A 25,724-nucleotide genomic window follows, 5' to 3' on the forward strand; every position below is an offset into this window, starting at 1 on the left:
CGTTTGCAGTAATCGCGAATCAGATGAGGACTAAATTAATTTTCTTCAAAAAAATCTCGTTATTTGTTTAAACATATTTTTATAAGTTTTAAGCATACCTCCGTGGCCTAATGGTTGGAACTCTGGGCTCATGATCTGAAGGTTTGAGTTCGATTCCCGATGGGGACATTGACGACAATATCCAAAGGGGATAATGACAACTGGCATTGACAACACTGGTATCTTTCTGTCAAGTCAATGTCAAGTGTACCGTAGTTCTGTTTGTTCTGTGTGCATACTTTCAGTTTGTTTTCAGTAATAAAATAAAAGACTCATGATGAATTTAAAAACTGTGGACATAATTTACAATGTTGATCAATGCTTAATTCCAAAATTAGCGAAAAATGTTGATGAATGTGCTCATCACGCTGAATATGAAATTCGCAACAAGAAGTTAGACGAAAATTTTAATGCACTTCTTACTAGTATTTCCGATTACAATTTAAGGGATAATTTAGTTGTAGCGCCGACAATACTATCTGCGCTTTATGTGCTCTATAAAGATTTGTTAACTGAAGGTCCATGGCACACGGAAAAACTTAAAGAATATGCGCAAAAATTGAACTCACAATGCGACCTTTTATATGAAATAACATTAGAAAGTTTGTTAACAAACGATCATATGTTTAATAAACAGATTATATTTGACGAAAGCATACTTATGCTGCATCATAGGCTCTCTTGTAATGATTTCAAAAAGCATCCAAGTCTTATTGATGTGTATTGTTCAGTGGTAGAAGGAATTCAGGTATGATTTTTTTTAACTCATTTCTTTGCTATATCTATATTATTCCTATATTGAAATATCTATTTTATTTCAGAATTATAAGAATGTAATAGTGAGTGTGAAGGCATTGCCGGTCTGTTTATATCTCATAGATGACTACCTTATTGATAATAAAAAGAAAGGCCTTAACTGTTGCAGGATTATTTTGGAAAACTTGGTGAGTAGGTTCTTTATAATATGAATAAGTCTTGGCTAAGTTTGACTTTGTTTAAATGACCAAATTATTATGGCACAATCACCTATTTTAGTTATTTATTTAAGATACACCATTGGTATATATATAAAAAATTACATACAAATAAAATGCAATGGACAATGACCATATGTTATACCATTACAAGAATATACAACATTCAAGTTAAAATTTTAAACAAATAATAAAACAACACATACACATGTTTGAGGTAACTTAAACTTAGAAATTAAAATGTCTGTATATGTATAAAAGAGGTAGCAATGTTTGTTAAAAACATTTGTATCTGTACAAATCAACTAGTAAGTATAACAGAAATTTGAGAGATAATCACAAACTCGTCCATTCTGGCATCCATAAGAGTAGTTTTTTTTGTAAGTTTTTTCTACATGTGTATTGTAATATTTAACTGTATACCTGACAGCTTTAAGTCCTTAAATGATTATAACTTTAAAGTCAGAATTGGCGGTTAAGGATTTTTTGATGAATGAGGGTAAATTGTAATACACAACCAGCAACAAACATTCCACAATGTTAGTCTGTTTTCTGTGTTGTGTCTGAGATGTATATTTTAATTTAGAAAACTAATAACTATTTCTATGTTCATAATAAATATTGTACACCTAAAGAGGTAAACTATAGAGAATGTCATCCTATTAGCATAAGGCCTGCTATTTGTTTACCTATAGTTATACAATAAATGCATTTGATTTGATTTAAATAATAACAATGTTGGTTAAAAACTATAATAGAAAGTAAAATTATAGAAAATTAAATAAACTTACAAGTATACATGAGATTGTATTTTAACTGGATGGAACCTATTTTGGATAACACAATTTCATATTTATTTTATTTGGGTAGATTACCCGGTAGGTACCTTACAGCTTAATTTGCAAAATGGATGTTTATGTAATGCCAAAGCTACTACAAGTGATGTGAACATAAAACATTCTGAATGTCTATGCTAATTCTGTACTTGGGTTTATGTATCATTGGTTGATATTTACAATTTCGCTTTTTGACAAATTAGTAACTTAAATTACTATGTTGATCTTAATCAAATATGAAACAAAATGGGTTACTTACTACTCCAATTACCTACCTGAGGGCAGCAGTAACTGTCACTATTCAGAGGCTGAAGACAGGAGTCATAATATGGCTCTGTGCGCCATCCCACTCGCGTCAGACAGAGTACTGCGAGGTGGAAGGCAAGAGGGAAACCACTGCCTTATTTATCCCAAAAACAGTAGCAGTAGCATGGAGAATGCTACACTGACAAGAGCGTCGCTCTTAAATTAATGATGATTACTACCCCAATTATGTGATTTATTTACTAAAATTGCAGCCAACAGATACATTCGCGCAAGGAAACTACTATGAAGTGATCTACGCTTGTGTGAAGAAAGTCTCGGTGGAGAGGGACTTAGAAATCACCAGGTTGGTGGTGGACTGTCTCATACAACTGCTCATATCACTGCCGAATGATATTCAATTTAAGGTGGGTACCTAGTCAATCCAGTTTTTTTCGTCTTTAATTTTGTTAAAATTTTCAAGTCAATTTATATTTAGGTACTATTTTAGAAGCCATAGTGTAATTAATTCAGTATTTACTACGGAATTAGTCTTCTAGTTCTTCTTCAGAAATATTCTTTTTGACACCCCACAATAGACAAAAATAACTTAAAATTTGACTACTTCGTTTTTAGTGGTGTGTAGGACAGTCCCCTTATTAGTGGCCTGCCTTCATTAAGGTGTTACTAATACTAAATTTTGAACACTATCCCATGTGTGCGATCTTATGAGATTAACAGAGACAATACTACAAGTTAATGGTAATGTTAGTTAGTGAATGTGGAGGAAGCAAGAGAAGTGTGTCAGGATCGAAGCAAATGGAATTCTATAGTCTCTGCTTCTGAAATAGGCGTGAGTTTATGTATGTATGTATGTAATACTACAAGTTCATTATTTACACAATATATTCTATATAAATATTAAATATTCTCTTTTATTTCAGTACGCAGCCGCTGATGAGCTCTACGGGAAAACCCTCGAACAGATACTAACAGAATCCAACCTATACAGAAAAGCAGTGTTATTCAATTATACTAGACAGTTGATTATGATAAATGGAGTGAACTGTGTTGGCAGGAAAGCATTCCATGCAGTCATAAATGAGAATTTGGACATCAGCTGTAATGATGGAGTCAAGGAAATCCTGCTACAACCCGTAGTAGAGGTATTAATACCAAACATAATAATAAAAATGTATTCAGAAAAAACATTAAGTACTTATAACTATTTTCAAACAATCATCTTCAGACAAAGTATTGGTACATATTTTAACTGTTATTAAAAATTCATACAAGATTAGCTGTAACTCCTGCACTAGGCTAAAGGATGTATCGCAGAAGTCACGTTCAAACGTTACCATTATAGTTACATAACACAACTGTATAGATTATTTTGACAGAAAGTTTGGTGAGGTGTGGGTAGTTCATGCAATGGATGTATCTCTAACTACTCCAATTGGGATATAGTATTTTAAATGTTTTTCTATTACTGTGTTTTTTGTTGTCAATTCTGCCAAATGTAACTTTTATTTTGACTCTAAAAAACAGTCTCCGATTCAGTCTGACAGCTCTAAAAATAGTGCTGTCCTTTACATATGATGAGTGTTAGACTGAGAAGTTGGTGTCTGCCAGAATCGGCACATTATCTTGCTAAACAAATAAACTTGAATGGACACTCTTTGTTATCAAGGTTATCTTATAATGTTCGTCAAGTTTAAAACCCGATTTTTTTTTCAGTGCCTGGAAGAGTGGATACTGCACTGTTGGTGTGCATGGAGGCTGAACACAGGTAGACAAGTCTTGTCTATACTGTTCAAAATTCTCTACATTTGCAGCAAAGAAGATCTATCAGAGAGAATCGTCAAAATAATTGCAACCCTCATACTCCTCTGTGAAGAAGCAGACAGGGAGAAAATAATGAATAATCTACAAAAATCACAGATAAATAATAAAATATTACAAGACAAAGTGAACATGGTAAATAAATATGTCAGTTTAAATAAAATATAGTTTATTAATTTAAAATATCACAAAATAAATGTTCTTTGAAGTAAATACTTTTTTTTTATTATAATAATAACTATAAGAAATAATTTTAAAAGCACCAAAAATTACAACATTCTTTTTTCAAATACAACAAATGCTGATTCTGCTGATTTAATAATCAATCATAGTCAATGTCAATTACTTATTTATTAATCGATTTTATAATCATTGATTTTATAGTGACATGCATAATTTGGCTAAATTGTTAAGAGCTTGTAGGTGAAGGTAATTAAACATTCTAAAGGAAGGAAAATATGTAAATCCTTCTCATCAGTTTAGTTCTGTGTTTAAATAATATTGCACATACTGTAGCTAATACTTCCAGGCTTTAGGGTACCTCTAAATTACCATATTTTTTGGACAATTCAATTCCATTTTGCGAATCAAAAGTCGGTTGTAATACCTAACACAACACTGTCACGGTTTTAGTAGTGCTTAGAAAGCACCACAGGATTTTAATAATCTTATTCCAATCATCCGGTCGAAGCATCAGTTTCAGGTTTTTCGATACCACAGACTTGGTACAAAACGTCACATATTTCCCTTGACGTTGGTCTGCTCTTTCTGTCGCGCTCCAGACATCTCCTGGCTAGCGTGTACAGTTCTTTACCCTTCGTCCACTTATCAATAAAGGGATCCAACAGATGCGTCATCTCGTTGTTAGGACAACTTTCGTCTACATAGTGTTTTATGTTCATCTTCTCACCGTTATGTAAATAAACGAGAGGCTTCAATCCCGTCAGAACCTCCAGCAAGACAATACCAAAACTGTAAATGTCGATTTTCTGGGTAATAGTACCGCCGAACCCTTCAGGGGCCATGTAAGCCAACGTGCCCATTGGAGCCGATTCGATGGTTGTATTGTCGTATTGCTTCGCCAAGCCAAAATCGCAGAGCTGAAACAAAAACGAAATTGAATAACTCTAAGGTAACTTGATTACTCATAAAGTTCTTGAAAAAAAAACACGGCTTTATAATAATATGTATTCAATTCTTCCAATAGGTACAAAAATATATACAGGGTGTTAGTGACATCGTAACGAATACTGAGGGGGATGGTTCAGACCATGATTCTGAGTTGATATCAAGTGGAATTTTCAGTCTGAATATTCATATATTTTTTGTTTTTTTTTTTAAATTTTCAGTTTCATACTTTTGCGACGGAAAATTCCACTTGATATCAACTCAGAATCATGGCCTCAATCACCCCTCAAAATTTTCGTTACGATGTCACTAACACCCTGTATAAAAGTATTAATACCTTTGGCACACAATCCCTCGTAAGCAGAATGTTGGCGGTTTTAACATCACCGTGAACAAAATTGTGCTTTTTCGAACTCTGATTTGAGTCTATCAGTTTGTAAGCCTGGCTCTTGTCCTTTTCCGCCGGGGTCTCAGTTCCATGGAGATATTTCAACCCTTCCGCAGTCCCGAGTAGAATATTTAGTCTTTGCTTCTCAGTTAATATTTTAGCAGCTAACTTATGCTCTAATGAGCCGCCGTCAATGTATTCGCAAACGATACAGAGCGCTGGGCCATCTCTTGAGTAGCCAATAATTGGCACTATGTTTTTGTGGCGAAACTGGGAAAGGAATTTCACTTCTGAGTTGAAGACTTTTAATGCTATTTCTGGTTTCCTATCGAAAGTTACGTGAGTACGCGCTTTTTTGATAGCCAGATGTCCATGTTTCACATGGAATCCAACGAACACGTCTCCAAAGCCCCCACTGCCAACTTTTCCAGATAATTTCCCTTGACCCTGCGCATCAGGGGTGTACATAAGACGATCTGCGAACCTTTTCGTGATTCTCTCCAGCTCTCTGTACTCAAAGTGGATGAGCTTCTCGTCTGTAAGAATTTCAGTGTCTATGCCACTGTTGTTACTGCTGAAATCAATGTTAGGTAGTGATGTCTGGTAGCCTTCAGCTTCGATCTGTTTCTCACTTTTAATACCCAAAACACTGAAGTCAGGCAGGTTTAGAGACGGATTAGATGGATCACTGAATTCAATTAAGTCGGAGTCGGATTTCATTTCTTTGGTAGTTTTGTTGCCCATAGACTGGGGATTACCATTGTTGTTTGCAGATTTAATCTGAGCAGTGGTGCCATTCATTTTGTAGTCGGAACTCATTTCCATTAAGAGGGTGATATTTGTGTCAATAGCAGCAGCGGGCCCATCGTGCGGTCTTGGTGGTGGGGACTCTGCAAGTCAAATGTTCATATGTTACCTGATGGTAAGGCTCTGAATAATGACTTAGATTCTATTTGTGAGAAGAAAACTGCGTAATAACAACATACGCACACAACATTACATACATGGAGCATTATTAATTGCTTATGAATGCATGATGTTAATATGTGTATTTATATCCGATAAAACATCATTTATTACAAAGGTTGTATAGCCTGAGTATACAACTTGTCTGTCTATTTTTGTATTAAATATGGCTACAAGTTGTTTTCTGATTACTTGTGGCACTGCCCACCCCATTAAGGATTCTAATTCATACATAACATGAATGAATTAAAAATCGAATCTATACTACTGAGAAAATCTCGATTTTGATCTCCAATCTAAACTTTTATGTTTTACCTTTAAAGAATTTTCTGGAAAAATGTCCTCTAACTTCACATCTTGTTGTCACCCTACAAGATAGTGTTAAAAAGATCCAGATTCCTTTTGACCATTTTTTTTATTAATACTATGATGTATATGAAATAAAATGTCATAATTATTGAACTATGTATAGAGTGACCATACCTTCAAGCATAGCGGCTAGTTCATCAGCAGCTCGGTACACCTCAGCCTTTTGAATGACATCTTTCAGAGTGCTGAGAGTTGGACGTATCCTGCCGGACGTGCCCCACTCTTCAAATAGCACCTCCGCACACTTCTTGTTGGTAGAGCGAGCATAATCTTCAATTTGCCTAGAAGTTACAAACAAAATGTTACTATCTTGATAAAGTTAAACTTGAAACAGTTATAAACAAATAGTTGTAAAAAACAGGTAAACAATGAATAGATCATTGCAGTAAAGTTACATTAACAACTGAATTAGTTTATTGTCAATTTTGTTTTTCTTATAATAATAAAATTTTAATTACATAACTAGCCATTTATATTACCTGTGTCTATAGCGGGAAAGTAAGTTCCAGAAGATGCTATTTACAATTTTGTAGTTCTATGACATGATAACGATAGCCCAACAATTATAAAATTCTCCAAGCAATAACTTTGAAAATAATACTTACTTTATATGTTCAAGATTGTATTTTGGCTCACGGTCTTCACTGAGAGGGTTCCTTGGGATGAGAGACATGACCTTTTTCCAATCATTGTTGGTTTCCAGGATCGCTGCGATGGTCACAAGCGACCCTACAGGTAATTTACGTAGTTCGACGTTCTTATACATTTTTGTAACACCGAAACTTAACTTTTATTTACCATTTAACACTCAAACAGAAACAGTTTCACTGCCACGTATGAGTATTCGCTAATGATACTCTAGTAACAACATTTAACAAGGAAATAAATTCGAAAGAACAAGGAAAATAACTTGGGAAAATCCGATCAACAACTTATCTGCATTTTTTTTTTGTAATTATACTCATAAAGTGTAAGCTAAACCGAAATGAATGATTACAGAAAAACGTAGACAGAGAAACTAATAGACTAAATAATGATTTTTGTTTCATTCGCACTAGAAAGAGATAAGCCAACACAGAAACCGTAAGAAAAAAGGGGATAGCATTATCTATTTTTTGTCCTTGTCGCTGTAACCTGTTTTTTACCTGACCACAAAACGTCAAAATGACAGTCTGTGTGCAAACATTTAACTGATTCTGCGTTTTTACTCTAAATAAATACTTATTAGTGTTTCTTAGCTTCCAAGTACATTTTTTTTGGACAAAATCAATAGCGTAATAATAACCAGTGTTGCCGATCTGTGGGGAATTCCCCAAACTGCGGGGAAAGCAAAGCTGATTGGGGAATGTGTGGGGAGAGCTTCAATTCGGGGAAAATGCGGGGATTTTAAGTATGAACACAAATACGCGATATTTAACATCAAATTTCTGCTAGTCTTGATTGATTTCCCTGATAGCCTTTTATTCCGTAAGTTGACGTCAGAATAATGGTCAAGTTGCCGTCCAACTACTGCCGTATATTGACGTCAAGTTTACAGCAGAATCTGGAGAGTAAAATTTGACGGAAACTTGCGGTGAATTTAACGTTAAGTATTATCTATTATCGCCGCCTAGTGGCAGAAATAAAAATCACATGGAATACGTCGCGACCTACCGGCAGAATTTAGCTTTCAAGTAGCTCTACCTAGCGGGAAAAAATACATTTTTTAATTTCTGTAAAAAATAAAAAAATTATGGTATTTGCTCTTCAACGTAACGAAAAATATAATTAGAAAATATAGATATTAAAAAGAACTTTACAGTGAATGTGACACTAGTGATATCTGACATACGTTAGAAATGCATTCTCACAGAGACCGAACTTTACCTACATTTTTGGTTGTTTTATTTCTGTGGGGAATATGTGGGGAATTATCATTTTTCTTTCCCCAAACGTGGGGAATTTCGACAATGCGTTTGGGGATTTTAGCAAATTACTGTCGGCAACACTGATAATAACAATGCCAGTATGTAGTGTTTTAGCGTGTGAAAACAGAACATATCGAAGCAGTCCGGGTACATCCTATCACAGGTACAATTTCCATTAAATTATACCTGAAAACTCTTTATTTCTGTGTTTTATTCTCGTAAAATCTTCAATTTGGTGTTAGAAAGAGATTCCAGTGTAATTGCAGGTGATTTTTCGTGTTTTTTTCTGTAATTACAAAATCACCACGAAATTTTAGTGTTGCCTACCAAACAGTTATTTTTACCCTAAATTTTCACAAAAAAGTCATATCAAGTGGAACCAATTACTTACTGTCTATTTATATTAATATGTTCTTGTCATTAAAGGTTTCCACTTCAAGAACGTGAACGCCCTGATTGGGTTACATGTGGAAGAACAAACTGGGAACCGCCTAAAAGTTCTGTAATATGCTCTAAGCATTTTGATGACAACTTCTTTATTAAACATGGAGATAGAACAAGTCCCAACCAAGTTCTGTCATGTAAGTTATATGTTCCTCTTGGATATATTATGACCAAGAAGAAGTCAATTTACCTTTCAATCAATCCTGATATTTTATAAAGTTTATTTTTATTTACAGTTGGAAAATGTTTCTGTACCAAGTTGTTCACCATCCTCAATGCAACATAGTGAAGTTGCCGGCATCCCTGCCAACTATATTTAGAAGCAGGAAAATCCAACTAAGCGAAGTAAGCTGCTGGTATTTGAAACAACATACATACATAAACCCACGCCCGTATTCCCCGAAGCGGTGGGCAGAACTACAAATAATCGAGAATATATTTGCAGCCACTTTTGATTAAAAATGGGAGGCCACTTTTATTCCTCTGATCGATACTATTTTCCATTTTGTTATTTGTGTGTTGATGATTGAATTAAGAATCTGTTAACACTTTTCTCTCAATTTTTACACCTTGAAATTGTCAATGAATGTTTTTTTTTATTATTTCAGCCAAAAGATCATGATTACACAGATACGCCTCGGAAGAAAAAGTTAAAGCTTATGCTTGAAAGAAAAAGGGTTTTGTCAGAAACTCGATTGAAAAAACTACGTGCTGCAAGACAAGCGAACCGGCGTTTAGTAAAAAAAAATGCTGAACTGTCTGACGTTATTGCTGAACTGCGGCTAAACTTCAAATTTTGAAAAACAGATCAACTCTTCTCTTTCATTTTTAAGAGATGATGCGTTAATAGAAGAAGCTTTCGAATCCGAGGAACTTGATTTTTCAGTAGACCATGACTATCTGCCAGATCCATCCCGTTTAACAGAATATAAAAAACATGTAGTGGTATATATTGCGGGCTTTGTTGTTACCAAAGTGTCCAAAATAGTAAAGTGTCACGATTGCTTAAGTAGCATAGTGGAGATGTCAAATTTAAACTTGTTATTAATTTCCAAAAAAGACAAAGGCGGTTTGCGATATCCTTCTGCTGATGTAATAAATTTATGTGAAATTGCTGAAAGAATTTTTAGACAAAATGTCATACGGTTAGGTTTAAAAATACTGTCAACAAAAAAATATTTTAATGCTTTTAATCAGGGAATGTATACAACTAAGCCCAATTAAAGAGTTTTTTAAATTTCACGGCAACCGGTTTGACCATTCTCCTTTAGAAAGCCATGAAATGCTTTTGATGAAAGCCATAACTATGAATTATTTAAAAGTTCGGTTTCATCATTACGCCAAAAACTTATCAGAGCCTGATGTAAAAGTGCGAAATATGTACAACAAATTGACCCTGTTACGTAATCAATGAATATTTTCAGTTTATTATTTTTGTTTTTTTTTTATAGTCATTTAAACAAAGTTTCTTTGTATTAATGTGCAGTTTTATTGTTCTGTTCTACCGTCCTCTTACCCTTTACTTTTTTTAGCTTTACAGACTGCTTACCCCATATTTAACTGGGTTAAAAATCGGACTGTATAATAATATGGTGTTCAACTTAACACTGCTAATTAGCTAATTATCCATGCAAGCGAAGTTTACGACTTTGGTCGCACTGACTTAATTCACTGAATTTCTAATTCATTTGGTCGCCACTCGCAGACGACTACAGCGACTACGTTGGCCACTTGGTGTAATACGTTGAACCACTGTCGAAAGTCGCTATTGGCTGTGACTAAAGTCCCTCATATAGGAACAGTTGCGTTTGGTTAAATGTATGGTCGTGGAGATCCTTGGGGGAGGCCTATGCCCAGCAGTGGGCGTCATACGGCTGTTGATGATGGTCCGCGCCACGAAAGAAGTCCCGCGGATTTTAATGGCAAGTCGCAGCGGCCGCACGACTTGTAACGGGGCGCGTATTCTTTTTTAAAGTATACAGACTTTTTTACGTGGCTTATTACAGTTTACCAACCATGTGACAATATCCTTTCAATGAGTCATATTTTCCACATAGTAAAGTTTACCCTGGTTATGGGTAGTTTTTATTTGTGGCAATACGTATAAAAACTATACCTGTCTCATAGCCGGTTACACGGTGATTTAGTCTATTAGTTTCTCTGTCTACGCAGAAAAAGATGCAGTTGTTTCTTTTTATCATATTTCGTGTACGAAAGAGAAAATTAAAAAAACGCATTTTGACAGCGGTATTTTTTATTTCGTCAAGCAAGGACGTTTGCGCCATGAAGCCTTATTTACATTTTCTGCAATGATTTCCAGCATACTACTTGTGTCTCTAACTAACCACAGAACATTTCTACTTATTATGTTTTTAAATACACGATTTAATGAATCCAACGACATGATAAAACGATACCATCCACATGGAATTCTCGCTAAAAAAATCTGTAGAAGATGGCCATGTACATTCCAGGATATAAAAATATAGATAGCCATTTGGACCTATATGAATAAGAAATTTATTTTAAATACAGCTTTTTTATATATTATAATGCTGGTACTGTAATTACGTCTCTTTGCATACTATGATAAAATGAGCCTCTCGGAGACAAAAAAAAGTAGAGATTAAATTCCTCTCCGACATGATGGCTGCACGGTTACTTTACCTTTGCCTTTCCCCAAGTACTCGGAGCCAGACAGAAAATTAGCGGCAAAAATAAAAGGGTAAAAAATATATTAATTACTTTTTATTTACAAAAATAAACGTTTCTATCATTATATCACATGATTTAAGATGTATAAAAATTTTGTAACACATAATTATTAATAAATTCAAAAGTCGAGTGTCTCGTGTGTGAATTGCACCGGTAAGTGTTGAACGATATCGTTCACTTCGGCTAGCTTCTGCTTCGCGGTAACTCGGCGCCATATTACGGGGCACTCTGTGTTCAAACACTGTAGGTACTGCGAGTGTCCCGTGCAGGATGCGCAGATCTGTTGATCAAATTAATATTTGATTATAATTATATTAGGTTACTTGCGATTCCTAGTTTAGTCAGGAAATTACAGGCTGATCATTTGTTTGTCAGAGAGTAAGATGATTTGTACTGTTGTAAGTACGTATTTATCACAGGAGCCATGTTAGGGTCTTTTATCAGCTTAGTAATAGTCCTGACACTAAGGTTGCTGAAGTCGGTACTTTTCACGACCGATATGAAGAATAAATGGGTAATAGAGTGAATACGAATACCTAGAAAAAGTGCCTACTTTCTAGGTAAGTATGGGACATATTCGTCGGGACATACGTCTTCGGCCACATTATCACTTACCATCAGGTGAGATAGTGGTCATATGCTTGCCTATCTTCTATAAAAAAGAAGGTATCACATAAAATGACTATAACAAAATAGGTACCTCATCACAGGCGTGAATCCCCCCCCTGCCGGCGGCGCCGGCGCCGGCCAGCGCCAGCAGCGCGGCGCGCGCGCACGTGCTGGCGGCGCAGGCGGCGCACAGCGCGCGCGCGCCGCCCGCGCCGCAGCGGACGCAGCGGCGCCGCTGCAGGTAGCGCGCCAGCCCGCCCTCCACGGGCCGCGGCTGGGGCGGCCGCGTGTGGCCCACCGCACTCCACCTGGGGGCGATGGTACTAATCAGGGCTTCCACTTTTAAGTCAAAGTAAAGTAACAGTAAAGTACACAATACAATCCACAATTCCGTAACAATAATTATGTACACTCGTATCCATTTCAATAAAAAAAGCGATTATCGCATCTATTATGGAAGTCAAAGAATTGGCTTTGGGGTAGAGTTGTAGATGGAAAATGTTACCGAATGGACACATTCTCGAGTACATCATTTTCGTCCTATTAGCAGATTAATGGACCATGGCTACCATTTAAAGACGTTAGCTCCCAGCAGCGACAGGCAGCGATGCAGCGGCGGCAGCAGCACCCTGGTGGCGTAGTAGGCCACGTGCGGCGTCAGGCCGGGCTCCGCCAGCAGCTCGGCCTCCGCCCTGGCCAGCTTGATGAGCGGCGCCCCCGGCGGGCCGGCGCACACCACCCAGCTGACGCGCTGCGCCGGCCGCGGGGCCGCGCGCGGGTCCCGCGCCAAGATACGCCTGTGAGGACGACGAGGGTGTTACTCATTTTTAACACAATGTTTGTTCATCTAAGTGCCCTCTATCGATATACGTAGGTTTCAATGCGCCGCCGTTTTAAAAAAAAATCACCAAGAGGGGCGCCACTGGACTATAGAACAAAAGGCTAGTTTCCAACTAGTCAAATCAGGTACTTTTACTAAACGTCAAAACATGAAATTACTGTGGAATTTGTATGAAAAAGCTCACTGTGACGTCATTAAAAAATGTCGGACATTTTATTACGTTTTTCTTGATCAAAATTCATAAACAAGTTAAATAGAAAAAGAAAATGTTTTTCGTTAGTTTCAGATCTGTCTTTAATTAGTAATCAGAATTTCATGATTTATCTTGACCCTAGTACCTGCACTCTTAAAGACCTTCACGAAGCCACTGACAATGCCGTAAGCGTGGCCAATTATTGGTCAGCAAAAATTTTGTATCGATCGCCATCGACTCGCAAAGAAGAGAGCCTAGTACACGAGGCAAATGTTCGCAGCCCTTACTTGGCGATCTCATTGGGCGGCGCGGAAGCCCCGGGCCGGTAGCCGCCGGGGCCGTGGTACTCGCGCGTGAACATCAGCTCGCGCAGCGGCAGCGCCCCAGCGGCCAGTCGGGACAGCGTGCTGCACACCAGCTGCTTCACCGACGACATGTCGCCCGAGGAGAACAGTAAGCAGAGGGACGATTGGAGGAGCTGAAATAAAAAAAAGAAAAACTTTACAAAAAAGGTTATTATAAAAAGAAGTGATTATTTAGAAGATATGAATGCATGGGATTAACTGTCTGAGAACTGATATTAGGCAGGTAAATTACTCAATTGTATACCAATATTGTTTTTAATTTTTTTTTAAAGAACGTCTAGGACCCTGTGCGGAGGTTTTTCTTGCAGCTTCTTTTCCCCGGCTATACAGGTTGTGAGAAGCTGCAGTAGTTTTAGGTGGATGAGACGTTCGTTATGTAAAATTGACGATTCAAAGTGTAACTATGTTACCTATTGAATAAAGATATTATTGAATTTGAATAAAAAAGATGAGTAGATAAAACGTGTGATTCGATGGGCCATATACGTGCCCGTTCTGAAAGAATCCACCCCTTGATAGAACAGCAATCGGTACATTATCCCGACCACACTGTTTAATTTTAGGTTGGTAGAGAAACACGCAGGAGTCTGCGTGCTTTGGAACATACATTGTTTTAAGTTTACGCGGTTATTATCATAATTAAAGCACATAATAACGGGTTCTTACCGCGTTTAAATGGGGATATGAGACTCCCGATATTTCGACACTGTTGCAAGTGCCATTATGGATCTACCTACTCCACTCCAATCTCATCAGTCATCCCATGATCATGGCACTTGCAACAGTGTCGAAATATCAGGAGTCTCATATCCCCATTTAAATGCGGTAAGAACCCGTTATTACTTTGTGCTTTGGAACATATTTTTGAATTTGAAAATTTCTAGAATATATGGGGAATCTATAGGGTTGATTGAGGGGAGGCCTGTGGCCAGCAGTGGGACGTATATAGGATGTTTATGTTATGTTTATGTTTGTGGGGAATCTATGGAGACGACTTACTTATTTCAAAATTTTGGTTTTACAGGATATTTTACTGGGTCAAAGATAAATTATAAAATGCTAATTCTAGAAATAGAAGCCAGTCTAAGATAATCAAAAATCAATCTCATTTTACTTTTCGACTTATTTTCGAATTGTATTTATGAATTAAGTAACAATGAGTACGACGTTTGACCGCTTTTATTGATGACGTCGCACACATTTCCATACAAACGCCAAAGAAAACTTTCGTTTTGACATTTCGTAAAAAGTATATCATTTGATTAGATTGTCGAGTAGCCGATAACAATATCAAATATTATAGAATAATAAATATTATCGCATACCAAGTTGCGGCAAAAACGGCGATTCTTATTCTCCACTTAAAATGCTAATATCTTTATTGTATAAGTTTTAAGAGCAAATAAATAATTTGCTTTAATTTTTTCGCTTATGTGTGACGAAAAGCCGCCAGACTCAAATGGGATTGGGCCGGACATGTTTCTCGCATGCACCCTGAGCGGTGGGCACGGATCGTCACGCATTGGGTGCCTCATGACGGGTACAGGCGTCGTGGTAGACCTCGAAAGAGATGGCGTGACGACTTGGGACGCTTGCCGGAGGGACTGGCCGGAATACGCATAGGACCGCGAAAAATGGAAGGAAGAAGGGGAGGCCTTTGCCCAGCAGTGGGATCTTGTAGGCTAGATTAGATTAGAAATAATTTGAATAATAATCACCTTAACTCCAGCCGGACAGCCGTCTCGTCTGACGGTCTCGATGCCCTTCGCTTCGTACACCGGTTTTTCCTGATCGGCGCTCTCGTACATGTAACCCACGTAACGCTTTTTGGTTTGTAGAATACATGGTTGGTATACCTGGGAGAAAGGAAATTAAAATAACCTATTTCATACAGTAGTGTTGCCGAGCGATAGTCTAATAGACGATTTTCGTGATGTGGCCCCACGGGGATTTGATCTGGGACCTCCGGTTCGTGAGGCCAACGTTCAAACCACGGGACCACGGAGACCGTTGGATATAGTCGTGAGTTTGTGTTAAATTACCTTCTCCAACTTAAGAGCGACGGGTGAAGGGTTGTCGGCGGTGACGGCGTCGGCGATCTGTTGGCCGATGTGGAAGGCTTCCGCGCGCGTCCCGCCCGGTACCACCACGAACATCGAGTCCGTGTCGCCGTATACCACCTGCGGGGCAGACAGGAGTGAAGGAAGGCAGTGGGCTGCTGGGGTACCACACATGACCGAAGGGCCACGGAAAGAAAAGGTCGAGTTCTGATTTTCCAAGCTCCCATTTGACAAGTAGCTCATTGAAAATGTGCATTGGTCCAAACTTCGTCTTCATCATCTTTTTGCTACAACAAGATTGATTTTGACTTTAGTGTTATTATTAGGTATTCCTTACGGTGTTAGTGACATCGTACTATGAAAAGACCTTCACGAATCACGCGGCCAATTATTGGTCAGCAAAAATTTTGTATCCATCGACTCGCAAAGAAGAAGAGTGACATCGTAACGAAAACTTTGAGGGATGATTCAGACCATGATTCTCAGTTACCAACATCAAGTGAAATTTTCCGTCGCAACAACATGAAACTGAAAATATTTAAAAAAAAAACCCTATCATGAATTTTCCGACAGGAAATTCCACTTGATATCAACTGAATCATGATCTGAATCATCCCCCTCAGTATTCGTTACGACGGCACTAACACCCTGTATCTACGGGTTTACGGCTATTAAACAAACCTATCTATACATTTGTTGTTGCCAACACTTTAATATTTAATGTACTCGTAAATTTTGCTACAGAGATTCCAGAATAAGATCCTCCGCATTATCACAAATGCTCCATGGTACATTATCAATAGCAGATTACACAAAGAGCTGGGAATTCCAACAGTATATGAAGAGTTTAGAATTATAAATAAATAAATAGCCAATGACGATATTACTTTAGCGTTCCACTGCTTATTATTCTTGACCAACTTGATGGCTCGCTCCAGCGTCTCCCTGCCTTTAGCTACGACACTGTCCCCCACCTCCACACACGGCATACGACCGCTGAAGTTAGCCGCGGTATAACCGTACGTCACGTTCGCTATCAACTTCAGACCTGTTAGAGGGAGACAACAAATTATAAAGCCATCATCATCTCCATAGCGTTATCTCGTTTTCGTGGTCCGCTTATCTAACCTGAAGATTTGACCGGTGACAAGGTTCTTTTTTACAGAAGCGACTGTCTGTCTGACCTTCCATCACGCGAAGGGAAAACCTGTCCAATATAGATTAAGTTTCAAACCTCCAAAACGCTCTTCTTGGGAATGACAAATTATAGAATATGATGATAGCCGGGAACAGGCTTTTGGCCACCACTGTCAAATCCTTGTAACCATATACCTATTGGTAGGAGTAGTCCAAGAGTAGTCAAGCCAAAAATAAACGACCCTGATTGATCTTGGCGATCGTTCCGAAAACCCAGTCGAAAAAAAACAGAGTAAACCCTAAAACAGTAGTCGTGCCTAAAGTCCTTGCAATTTCTAAGTCGTAAGACCCTAAGCTTATTAAAATCTCCATCGTACAACTGTTATGTCTGGAAATCTGGGTTTTGAGAGTTTAGTCCTTGAAAATAACTCGCCTAACTGCCGTGAGTGCATGGCCTTCTTGACTCCCTCATCAGTCTGCAGCTTCATGCCTTTCTTGACAGCCTGCCTTGCCGCCAGGATGCGTCGCAACAGCGCTGGCAGTACTCCTCGTCGGACCGAAGGCTTCACGAACCCCACCCCCACGGGTGACCAGTTCACCAGCCCGTTCTTGACTAGGGTTTCGAGCTTGGATTTAGGTATCCGAAGACGCCAAGCCCCAAATTCGTATGAGGCATCGCTGGAAGAATAGGATTATAGTCTTTCTAAAGAAGAAATTAGAAAATAGTAAAGTTTGGAAACGGTTACTGTCTCTAGATATTTTTCGGAGTGATTGGATTTATTAGACTTACCCATTTATGTTTTGCACGCGGCCAATGCACGTTGAGAAACAGTAGTTATATGCAATCATCATGGATGGGTAGAGGCTTTGGAAGTCGAGGACTATCACTGGATCAGAGTAGAAACGTGATTCTGGAAAAAGAAAAACTATACCTAATAACACTTTTAAATGACGTAATTTACAAAAAAGAACCTTTTTTGGGCGGAAGGCAAGAGGGAAACCACTGCGCTATTTTTGCCTAAAAACGTAGCATGGAGAATGCTACACCGACAAGAGCGTGGCTCTTCAATTAGTGATGATACCTTTTTGGAACATTATTAAAAAATGTTACAGAAACCGAATTTACTGAAACAAACTATCTAGAAAACTTTTAATCTGTATGACTGAATGCGAAGAAGAAAAAAAGGGACATACCTGGTTCAAAAATAAGCGGCAAGCACTCAGGGGCCTTCATAGCAGCTCTTTGCTTCACAGTCGGCGAAAGAGCCACGAGGTTGAGAGGCCTCGCTGCTCGCAGCATCAGAGACTCTACTCTGAACTGGGACCCTCTCGAAAGTACCTCCCACCACTGCATGCCAAATAGTCTTGCCAATTCTGATGTCCGATCTGTAAGATAAAGTCGAACACGAACTTCACAATATATCATTTATCATTGGTCTGAAAGAAGAAAGCCTTAAGCGATTAGCCCAGTTGGTAGAACGCTTGCTTCTCAATTCATGTTTGGATCATAAATGATTCATGTGTTCAGCGGTGAAGGAAAACCCATATTCCCGAGTAATGCGTTTTCGGAGGTATGTGACCTAGCCTGTATTGGACTGGCTTTCCCTTCGCGGGTTGGAAGGTCAGACAGGCAGTCGCTTCTGTAAAAAACCGGACCTGTCAAATCTTAAGGTTAGGTAAGCGGACCCTGTGAAAAACGGGATAATGCTAGGGAGATGATGGTCTGAAAGAAGATTATTAGAATACAAAAATCCTTCATGGTCTGACATATAGAGTATGAATGAAAGGTGACTAACCAAACAGATTGGTATGGCGTATGCAATGGTAGGAAGAAGGTTTAGGTGAACAAGCCGTGGACAAATAGAGGATGTTTTAACGAAGGGCAAGTGATCGGCCTCCGTGGTCCAGTGGTACAGCGTTGGGCTCACGATCCGGAGGTCCTGGGTTCGAATCCCGGTGGGGAGATATCACAAAAATCACTTTGTGATCCCTAGTTTGGTTAGGACATTACAGGCTGATCACCTGATTGTCCAAAAAATAAGATGATCCGTGCTTCGGAAAGCACGTTAAGCCGTTGGTCCCGGTTACTACTTACTGATGTAAGTAAGTAGTTGTTACATGAGCCATGTCAGGGGCCTTTGGTGGCTCAATAATAACCCTGAAATCAGGGTTGATGAGGTTGGTAATTCACCTCACAACCTACACTATAGAAGAAGAAGCAGTACTCCAAACTGATGAGAATAACCAAAGCCAAAGTGGTGTGGTTGCGTCAGTATCGTAATCTATTGTCTGTACAAATCTTAGTTTATGTAATACTCACTTATAATATCCAGTTTCTCTAACATCCTGACTGTTCCAGACAGTCTAGTCAAATAGTACTCCACAGGGATCCACCTTAGCATTCTAGACTCATGATTCCACCACTCAAACAACTGAGCATAGCTGTACTTTGGAACTCTTTCCTTCATTATCTCATACATGCAATTCTCAAAGCTATAACTCGACAACGCTAGTTCGTAACGAAGTAATCGCCAAACATTGAACATGATTCTACCTATTATTCTTCCTTCGAAATCATTCTCTTCGCTTCTCCAGCGCTTCTGTCTATACTTCTCTGTTATTCTTGACACTTCCTTCACGATTTCAAGACCAAGAACTTGCGATCTTTCTAAGATATATCCCCAAGAACTCATTTCTATTTCATACCCGCACATAATATCGGGGTCATGCTTCTTGACTAACTCTATAACTCTTTCAAGTAATTCATTTTCATTATTTACATAAGTAACTTTATTAAATACACATCTATCTAACTTAGGCGGAATTTCATTATTATCAACAACGATAATTTCAATTGTAGATTTTGCTAAGAAATGGTTAGGCGGGCAATCATTTGTGACCTTAATAAATACAGCTTGAACAGGGTCTAATAACGGATTCGGGTGTAGTTCTCCTCGTACTGAAGCGAGGACCTCTATCACCATCACTGTGAGAAAATCAACCTGAAAACAGCAAGATCAAGTTTTGTATATGACTTTCAACTGGTTTTCCAGTTCATTTTTGGTGTAACCGATTTTCTACAATGAATCATTAGTTCATCACAGAACTTACTGAAAGTAAAGAAGTTTGATATGAAGCTTACCTCAACTGTAGCAGTGTCAGGACTATTTTCCTTCTGACTCTCACTGTTCCCAAAACATAGAAACGAACCATCTGGCTGCATGGACACCTGCAGACTGGTATTAAGACCGCTTTTTTCAGGTTTCTCATTGGCTTCTAAACTTATACTGCTATTTATCTCATCTTCATTTAGACCGATTGCTTGCGAATTGTCCAGTTCATCGATATTCTTGCTTATTTCAGTATCATCAGTTTTGATATTTTCTTTCTGAGTTTTATTTTGATTGTTTTGAACCCATTTCTTCACTTCGTTAGAAGTTGGAGGTCTTTTGACAGGTTCTAACACGCACTGTCTGTTACCCGCCAATATTTTTTTTAGTGCATCCGGTTTTGCAGACTGCTCAATCATTTCATTTGTCTGTAAGAACATTAACTGTCGCCATTCTTCTATACTTGTTGTATCCAGTACCCTTTCCAAAGGTTTTTGGTCCTTGGCAAGTTGACTTTGTAACTTTAGAACCATTTGACCTACCTCTACTTTATCACCAACGTCTTTATGGTCGGAATAATAAGGTTCGGGATTTTTTACTTTCGGTATGTTGTACTTATGTAGAAGGGATTCAACATAAGCCTTTGACGGTGGTCTAATTCTAGGAGTAAGAATTTTCGGACTATTTGTTTGAGGTGGGCCGCTGAACCTTCGCGACGATAGAATGTCTCTAAAATCGAATTCTGATTTTGTTTCTAAATTGATTTTTTGCTCCTCAACAATAGACATATTTATATCTATAGGATTTTCAAAAGACAATTCCATACTATCAGGTTTTTTTTCGTCTAACGAGAGATCAAACATTTTGGACATATCATAAAAACTTACGATGCCTTTATTATCTTCTGGAGTTGATTCATAAGAATTATTCAAAGATTCAGTAAATGTCCTATTAATATCAGTATCTATATTAACCTTTGATGGTCCAGCTACAGCTTCAAGCTGGTTTTCTAAATCGTACTTTTCTGCCACCTCTAGCTTTGCGTGTTCATGTTTCACTGTTATTTTATTTACTAAATCCATTATTGATTCATTTGATTCATCATCATCTATACTAACATTCGTTTCTGAGTTTTCAACAACACTGTGAACTTCTTTCTTAACTGTTCTTTTAAGATGCAAGTCTGATATGCTGTCTATTGTGTCTCTTGAAGCATTTATTTCATCTAGATCACTGTCTTCAGGTTTGATTTCTAGGTCTGTGCTAACTTCTTGTTCTGCAACTACAACTTTTTTCTTACTTTTAGGTCTTGCCAATCCAAGCTTGAAAGGTCTCATTTTTCTTTTCCTTACTTTCTTGACATCTGAAAGATGTCATATTTTATTATTAACGACAAAACATTACACGTTACATAGTTCACATGTTATCCTTGCAGTAAATGCGCTAAAGTATTTATGATTATAATGTACGAAAGGACACTTACGGTCATCATCACATGTTCCATCTAATTGCGGAATATTTGCTCCTTCCCAGAAAGAGTCGTTCCATGATGGGGAACTTTGATTATCATCATCTTTACTGAAATAAAGTTACAATTTAAATAATATCTCAGGGTACTTAGCTATAATTTGCTTTCTTTTAGGAGTACACATTAGTTCGTCATTCACGCACAATTGAGTACAAAAATGACTTGCCTGTTATCTGGTTCCAAAAGTAAAGTATCATCATGGAAGACTTGTGAGTATTCAGCGTCGTCTTCTTCGACGTTTGCATCGCCATCTGCATCGGCCGGTGTTGTCATAACGCTGTCTTCTTCTACTGGCTTCTCGTCCATGTCTTGTAGCATATCCACTAGCTCTAAGTCTTCATTATCCACTGTAAGAGATAAGACTGTATGTAGTGATAGCTTTTAACACACGTAAAGAACATTAATCTTTATTTCAAAATTTGCTGTTCCAGATTCAAATTTTATACTTACAGAGAACTTGACTATAATGCAGTGAAAGACTACAGTTCAGAGCCAACGATTCATCTACTAGGGTATTATCGGCGTCCTCTGTTAATGTCTCGTCTAAATCCCTTCGCATACTATCCGACAAACTCATTCCTTTTGACCTTTCAGGCAGATGCACGCTAACATCTACTGCATTGAACAACTGAGAGTCTTCTAAGCTCTCTGCAGGGTAGTGTACCTCCTCTTTACTTCTCTCAATTTCCACAGGTTTATCAATTAACCCTGACAGTTTAACAAGAATCATTTGTTCGAATTTGTAGTGAGATTCGGTCTGTTCCGTATCTATTCTCCCTTGAGATAGAGATTTCGAAGCCATTGATACATTCAACTGTTTTCTCCTTTCCATCTCTTGCTGCCAGACCTCTTCAAGGCCTGGGTTTTCAATTCCATCGCCTTTACCTACTCTCTGTCTGTTGATGATGTGAGATGCAACACAATCTGCTTCATAGTAGCAAATGCTTTCAGGTTTTAAATTGAATTCTGTAGTTTCATCAACAGGATCGTTGCTGTTCTGTGAAATGCCTGATCTTCGGAATCTGACCGTTTGCAAGTCGATATTGCTCATGCCAAATAGATTGAAGTCTATGAAGAATTGCAGAGTGAAGTTAAGGTGGGACTCATGTGGTTGGAAGGTTTGCCCTAGGATTGCCCCATTAGCACATAGCTCCACTGCTTGTTTTATTAGGTTAGGACTGTATAGAAATACCTTTAGGTATAGATGGTCCTTATCATGAAACCCATAAAAGGGGCTGGAAAGAAAAGGTTATGTTCATATTATAATGTACCCTATATTGTTATGATATGCCAAAATTCATAGTAGTTACACATATAAAGAAATACCTAATTACAGAGATAAAAGTTAAAACTTATCTAATACAAGGCAATTGGCGGCTTTACCAGCGGAATCTGCACAGCAATCGGCGCGAATTATATCGCCGGCTTCGACGACTATTTGTTGTTGGTTGTTGAGTTGGTTGCGTCTACACGCAACACACTATCTACGGTAGATAGACATCGTACGGCTATTGGTCGAAGCCCTCGATATAATTCGCGGCGGCGCGCGCGGCGCGGTTGATGTGGCGCAAGGGCTGGCAACATAGGGTTACCTGTGTGTGTGTTAGTAGTTGGAAGTAGTAGATAGAAGTATCAAGTAGTGGATGGAAGTATCAAATAGTAGATGGTAGTAACTTACAGCCCCTTCACAAGAGATATTTTGTAGACATGTTGGTTAGCAGATGTTGCCTGCTTCAATGCAATATTCAAAGCTTTGTCCAGACTTGCTGCTAGCTAAAATTGTTCAAAACAAAATTGTTCAACATGTTCAAAAATTTTTTTAGTGTTAACTTTTGTTATTTTATTGATATTTTTTGATAAATATGTACTGTTTATAATAGATCAATATGGGACCTAATTAATATTTTTTCTTTTAAAGGTAAGATTCATCCAGACCTGTACATTTAGGCAACAGTAGGTACATTATTAATAAAAGAAAATTATAAAGAAAATGTTTTCTTACTTGATACAGAAACTGTGGTTCTGGGTTGGGAGTGGGGCATGGTACATAGAAGTATGGGAACACACCGTGGACGTGCAGACATGCTTTGTGGCCATCTGGTGCTGGCCCAAATATCCTCAACACTGGGACCTATGACACAACAATTTCTATAAATCACTCTGTAACATAGAATCTGTACCATAAGTGGTAAAAGAAATATGAGTGAGAAGGACACTAATAACTTATTACTTAATAACTTAAAGTAATAGTGGGACAAATAGGAAAACTCATCATCCCAGACAGCCAGAAGTTGATTTTTGTTTTTATAGCACCTACCTGTGCCGTACCTACTTAGGGAAACACAAAGATACTTATTTGATTAAATTTTCTCTTTGTGTGTCAGAAGTTGTCTAAGGAATAATGTCTAAAACTGTAGATCATCAATGGATTGGGCTGCCATTAATACTGGTTTCCCCAGATTGGTTTTAAAGTTTGGACAACTTGGGTAATGCCCAAGTAGTTAATGCCATCAGAGGCAAACCAAAGAAAAGTTATAACTGTTTTATTTTACTGAGCTGTAGTAAAAAAACATTTTAATGTCTGGGTTGTAAGGACCAAAATCTGAGGCTTACACACTTCAAATTGATCACCAAAATGGACTTGTGTGTCTTGAATGACTATACTTTATGTATCTATGTTGAAGAAGCTAGAGTAGCTCTATATATGACGCCGGTTACCTGTTTTATATCGGATCCTCTGAATTCTGAGTAGATGACATCCACCCCCGGCGTCGGCTTCGTCAAGTAATGGTCGCAGACGACTATTCTGACTGAAAATTCTGGCTTTACTTGCCCTGAAGCTGAAATTTTGTGGCTTTTTCTACTACTGCAGGTTAAACATACCCAAACTTATCTACATAACTATAAAGGTAATTACAAAGGTAGGGTCCTTTTACAAAAGTAAATTTATTAATGTAATATTTTTAACAGAATTAATTTAAATTGTACATTAAAATAACAGAACATACATCAACTTGTTTTGTAAACTAAACAGTCAAAATCATAACATAACCAAAGTTTTGATATTACTTACAGTTTGAAGCACTCATAATAGTAATTAATTATACGGGATTTAAGTGTAGTGTTCACTTTTTTCTCATTTTTATGTTACATAACCTAATGTGCTATATTTAAATAAAAAATAAAGTTTTTGAATAAGTAAAATAACTTCTGACCAATTCCAATTCGTCTAAAATTCGTTTGATTGAAGTTGAACGTTCCTTTTCGCCAAAAACTATAATAAAGAGGGAGATAGACAAATATGGATGTGACTCCACCTATCTCTTTCTTTATAAACGCATTCCTACAAATGACATTGTAATAAACGGCATTATACTCTTTTGTCTATGATTATTTCGTGGCAGGAATTCATTGCTAATCAATTCCGTTAAAATTTTCTATGACTAAAAATGGTCAAACAAAATGGTTATGCGAATAAATATATTTTTTTCAACGTACATTTTTTGTATTCCTACTTTTATGAGTTATATAAAAAAAAATCACAACAAAACTAAGGTTGTGAAATCAGGCCAGAATCTGTCAAACTTTTAAAAATTACCATTTTTGTTTATGACTCTTAGAGTTGTACACATTTGAAATTACCGATATCGATAAACTTTTATTTAATTTACAATCCTAATTTTACTTTGATTTTGAGCAACGTAGCCAGGAAAGTCCCTCATTTTAGTTTAGTTTTGTAACCAACAAAATTATAATAAGATACAAGTGGTAAGTTACAATACAATTTATTTAATTTTATTGTTAAGGCAATAATGGTGCTGATTCTGTTTACAGACGAATAGTCGACGTGAGCCAAATTTTTTTTTTTTTTTTTTTTTTTGACGTGACTTATTGTAGATTTGCCGCAGATGGCATTAACTACTTGGCCGGACAAATGGGGATCGCTGAAGGCTCTCACCCGGTACAACATTTAAGACAACAGGCCTGAGGGTGCCCAGTTGGGCGCGAACCTCGGCTCAGGGCGTCGTCT

The 25,724-nt window shown here is 37.7% G+C and overlaps 3 protein-coding genes and 1 long non-coding RNA gene across 4 annotated transcripts; 2 read left to right on the forward strand and 2 right to left on the reverse strand.

Moving 5' to 3' along the window:
• Window positions 1-221: 221 nt before the first annotated feature.
• LOC126369405 (uncharacterized) lies at window positions 222-4,147 on the forward strand. The gene is made up of 5 exons (XM_050013809.1): window positions 222-787; window positions 861-983; window positions 2,368-2,520; window positions 3,037-3,258; window positions 3,830-4,147. Exons 1-5 carry the CDS (start codon window positions 314-316, stop codon window positions 4,100-4,102), a joined length of 1,245 nt encoding a protein of 414 aa, XP_049869766.1. The 5' UTR covers window positions 222-313; the 3' UTR covers window positions 4,103-4,147.
• LOC126369387 (interleukin-1 receptor-associated kinase 4-like) lies at window positions 4,087-7,770 on the reverse strand. Its single transcript, XM_050013774.1, has 4 exons — window positions 7,391-7,770; window positions 6,900-7,066; window positions 5,400-6,340; window positions 4,087-5,034 (listed from the first exon to the last, which is right to left on the reverse strand). The coding sequence occupies exons 1-4, from the start codon at window positions 7,549-7,551 to the stop codon at window positions 4,612-4,614; spliced, it is 1,692 nt and encodes a 563-aa protein (XP_049869731.1). The 5' UTR covers window positions 7,552-7,770; the 3' UTR covers window positions 4,087-4,611.
• A 145-nt stretch (window positions 7,771-7,915) lies between these two features.
• On the forward strand, window positions 7,916-10,564 carry LOC126369452 (uncharacterized). Its single transcript, XR_007566699.1, has 4 exons — window positions 7,916-8,855; window positions 9,119-9,273; window positions 9,373-9,481; window positions 9,745-10,564. It is a non-coding gene; the product is annotated as an uncharacterized LOC126369452 (long non-coding RNA).
• A 1,357-nt stretch (window positions 10,565-11,921) lies between these two features.
• On the reverse strand, window positions 11,922-24,912 carry LOC126369362 (DNA polymerase zeta catalytic subunit). The gene is made up of 19 exons (XM_050013715.1): window positions 24,768-24,912; window positions 24,413-24,534; window positions 23,697-23,825; window positions 23,373-23,467; window positions 22,145-22,929; window positions 21,861-22,041; window positions 21,650-21,744; window positions 20,199-21,529; window positions 19,377-20,058; window positions 18,251-18,442; window positions 17,847-17,967; window positions 17,490-17,734; window positions 16,807-16,967; window positions 15,902-16,039; window positions 15,578-15,715; window positions 13,782-13,972; window positions 13,030-13,257; window positions 12,552-12,768; window positions 11,922-12,131 (listed from the first exon to the last, which is right to left on the reverse strand). Exons 1-19 carry the CDS (start codon window positions 24,781-24,783, stop codon window positions 11,970-11,972), a joined length of 5,229 nt encoding a protein of 1,742 aa, XP_049869672.1. The 5' UTR covers window positions 24,784-24,912; the 3' UTR covers window positions 11,922-11,969.
• Window positions 24,913-25,724: the final 812 nt, after the last annotated feature.

Source organism: Pectinophora gossypiella, chromosome 9 (genome assembly GCF_024362695.1).
Source record: "Pectinophora gossypiella chromosome 9, ilPecGoss1.1, whole genome shotgun sequence".
NCBI lineage: Eukaryota > Metazoa > Arthropoda > Insecta > Lepidoptera > Gelechiidae > Pectinophora > Pectinophora gossypiella.

What these genes read in the sequence shown, in the direction of transcription:
- LOC126369387 (XM_050013774.1), bottom strand. Translation starts at nt 7,551, where the DNA reads ATGTATAAGAACGTCGAACTACGTAAATTACCTGTAGGGTCGCTTGTG. An exon ending in TACAATCTTGAACATATAAA is followed by an intron (nt 7,067 to 7,390) that starts GTAAGTATTATT and finishes TGTAACTTCTAG; the next exon opens with GCAAATTGAAGATTATGCTC. An exon ending in CGAGGGATTGTGTGCCAAAG is followed by an intron (nt 5,035 to 5,399) that starts GTATTAATACTT and finishes TTTTTGTTTCAG; the next exon opens with CTCTGCGATTTTGGCTTGGC.
- LOC126369362 (XM_050013715.1), bottom strand. An exon ending in ATATCTCTTGTGAAGGGGCT is followed by an intron (nt 22,930 to 23,372) that starts GTAAGTTACTAC and finishes TTTTCTTTCCAG; the next exon opens with CCCCTTTTATGGGTTTCATG. An exon ending in GCTGTCCGGCTGGAGTTAAG is followed by an intron (nt 13,973 to 15,577) that starts GTGATTATTATT and finishes TTTTTATTTCAG; the next exon opens with CTCCTCCAATCGTCCCTCTG.
- LOC126369405 (XM_050013809.1), top strand. Translation starts at nt 314, where the DNA reads ATGATGAATTTAAAAACTGTGGACATAATTTACAATGTTGATCAATGC. An exon ending in GGATTATTTTGGAAAACTTG is followed by an intron (nt 984 to 2,367) that starts GTGAGTAGGTTC and finishes CTAAAATTGCAG; the next exon opens with CCAACAGATACATTCGCGCA. An exon ending in TGCTACAACCCGTAGTAGAG is followed by an intron (nt 3,259 to 3,829) that starts GTATTAATACCA and finishes TTTTTTTTTCAG; the next exon opens with TGCCTGGAAGAGTGGATACT.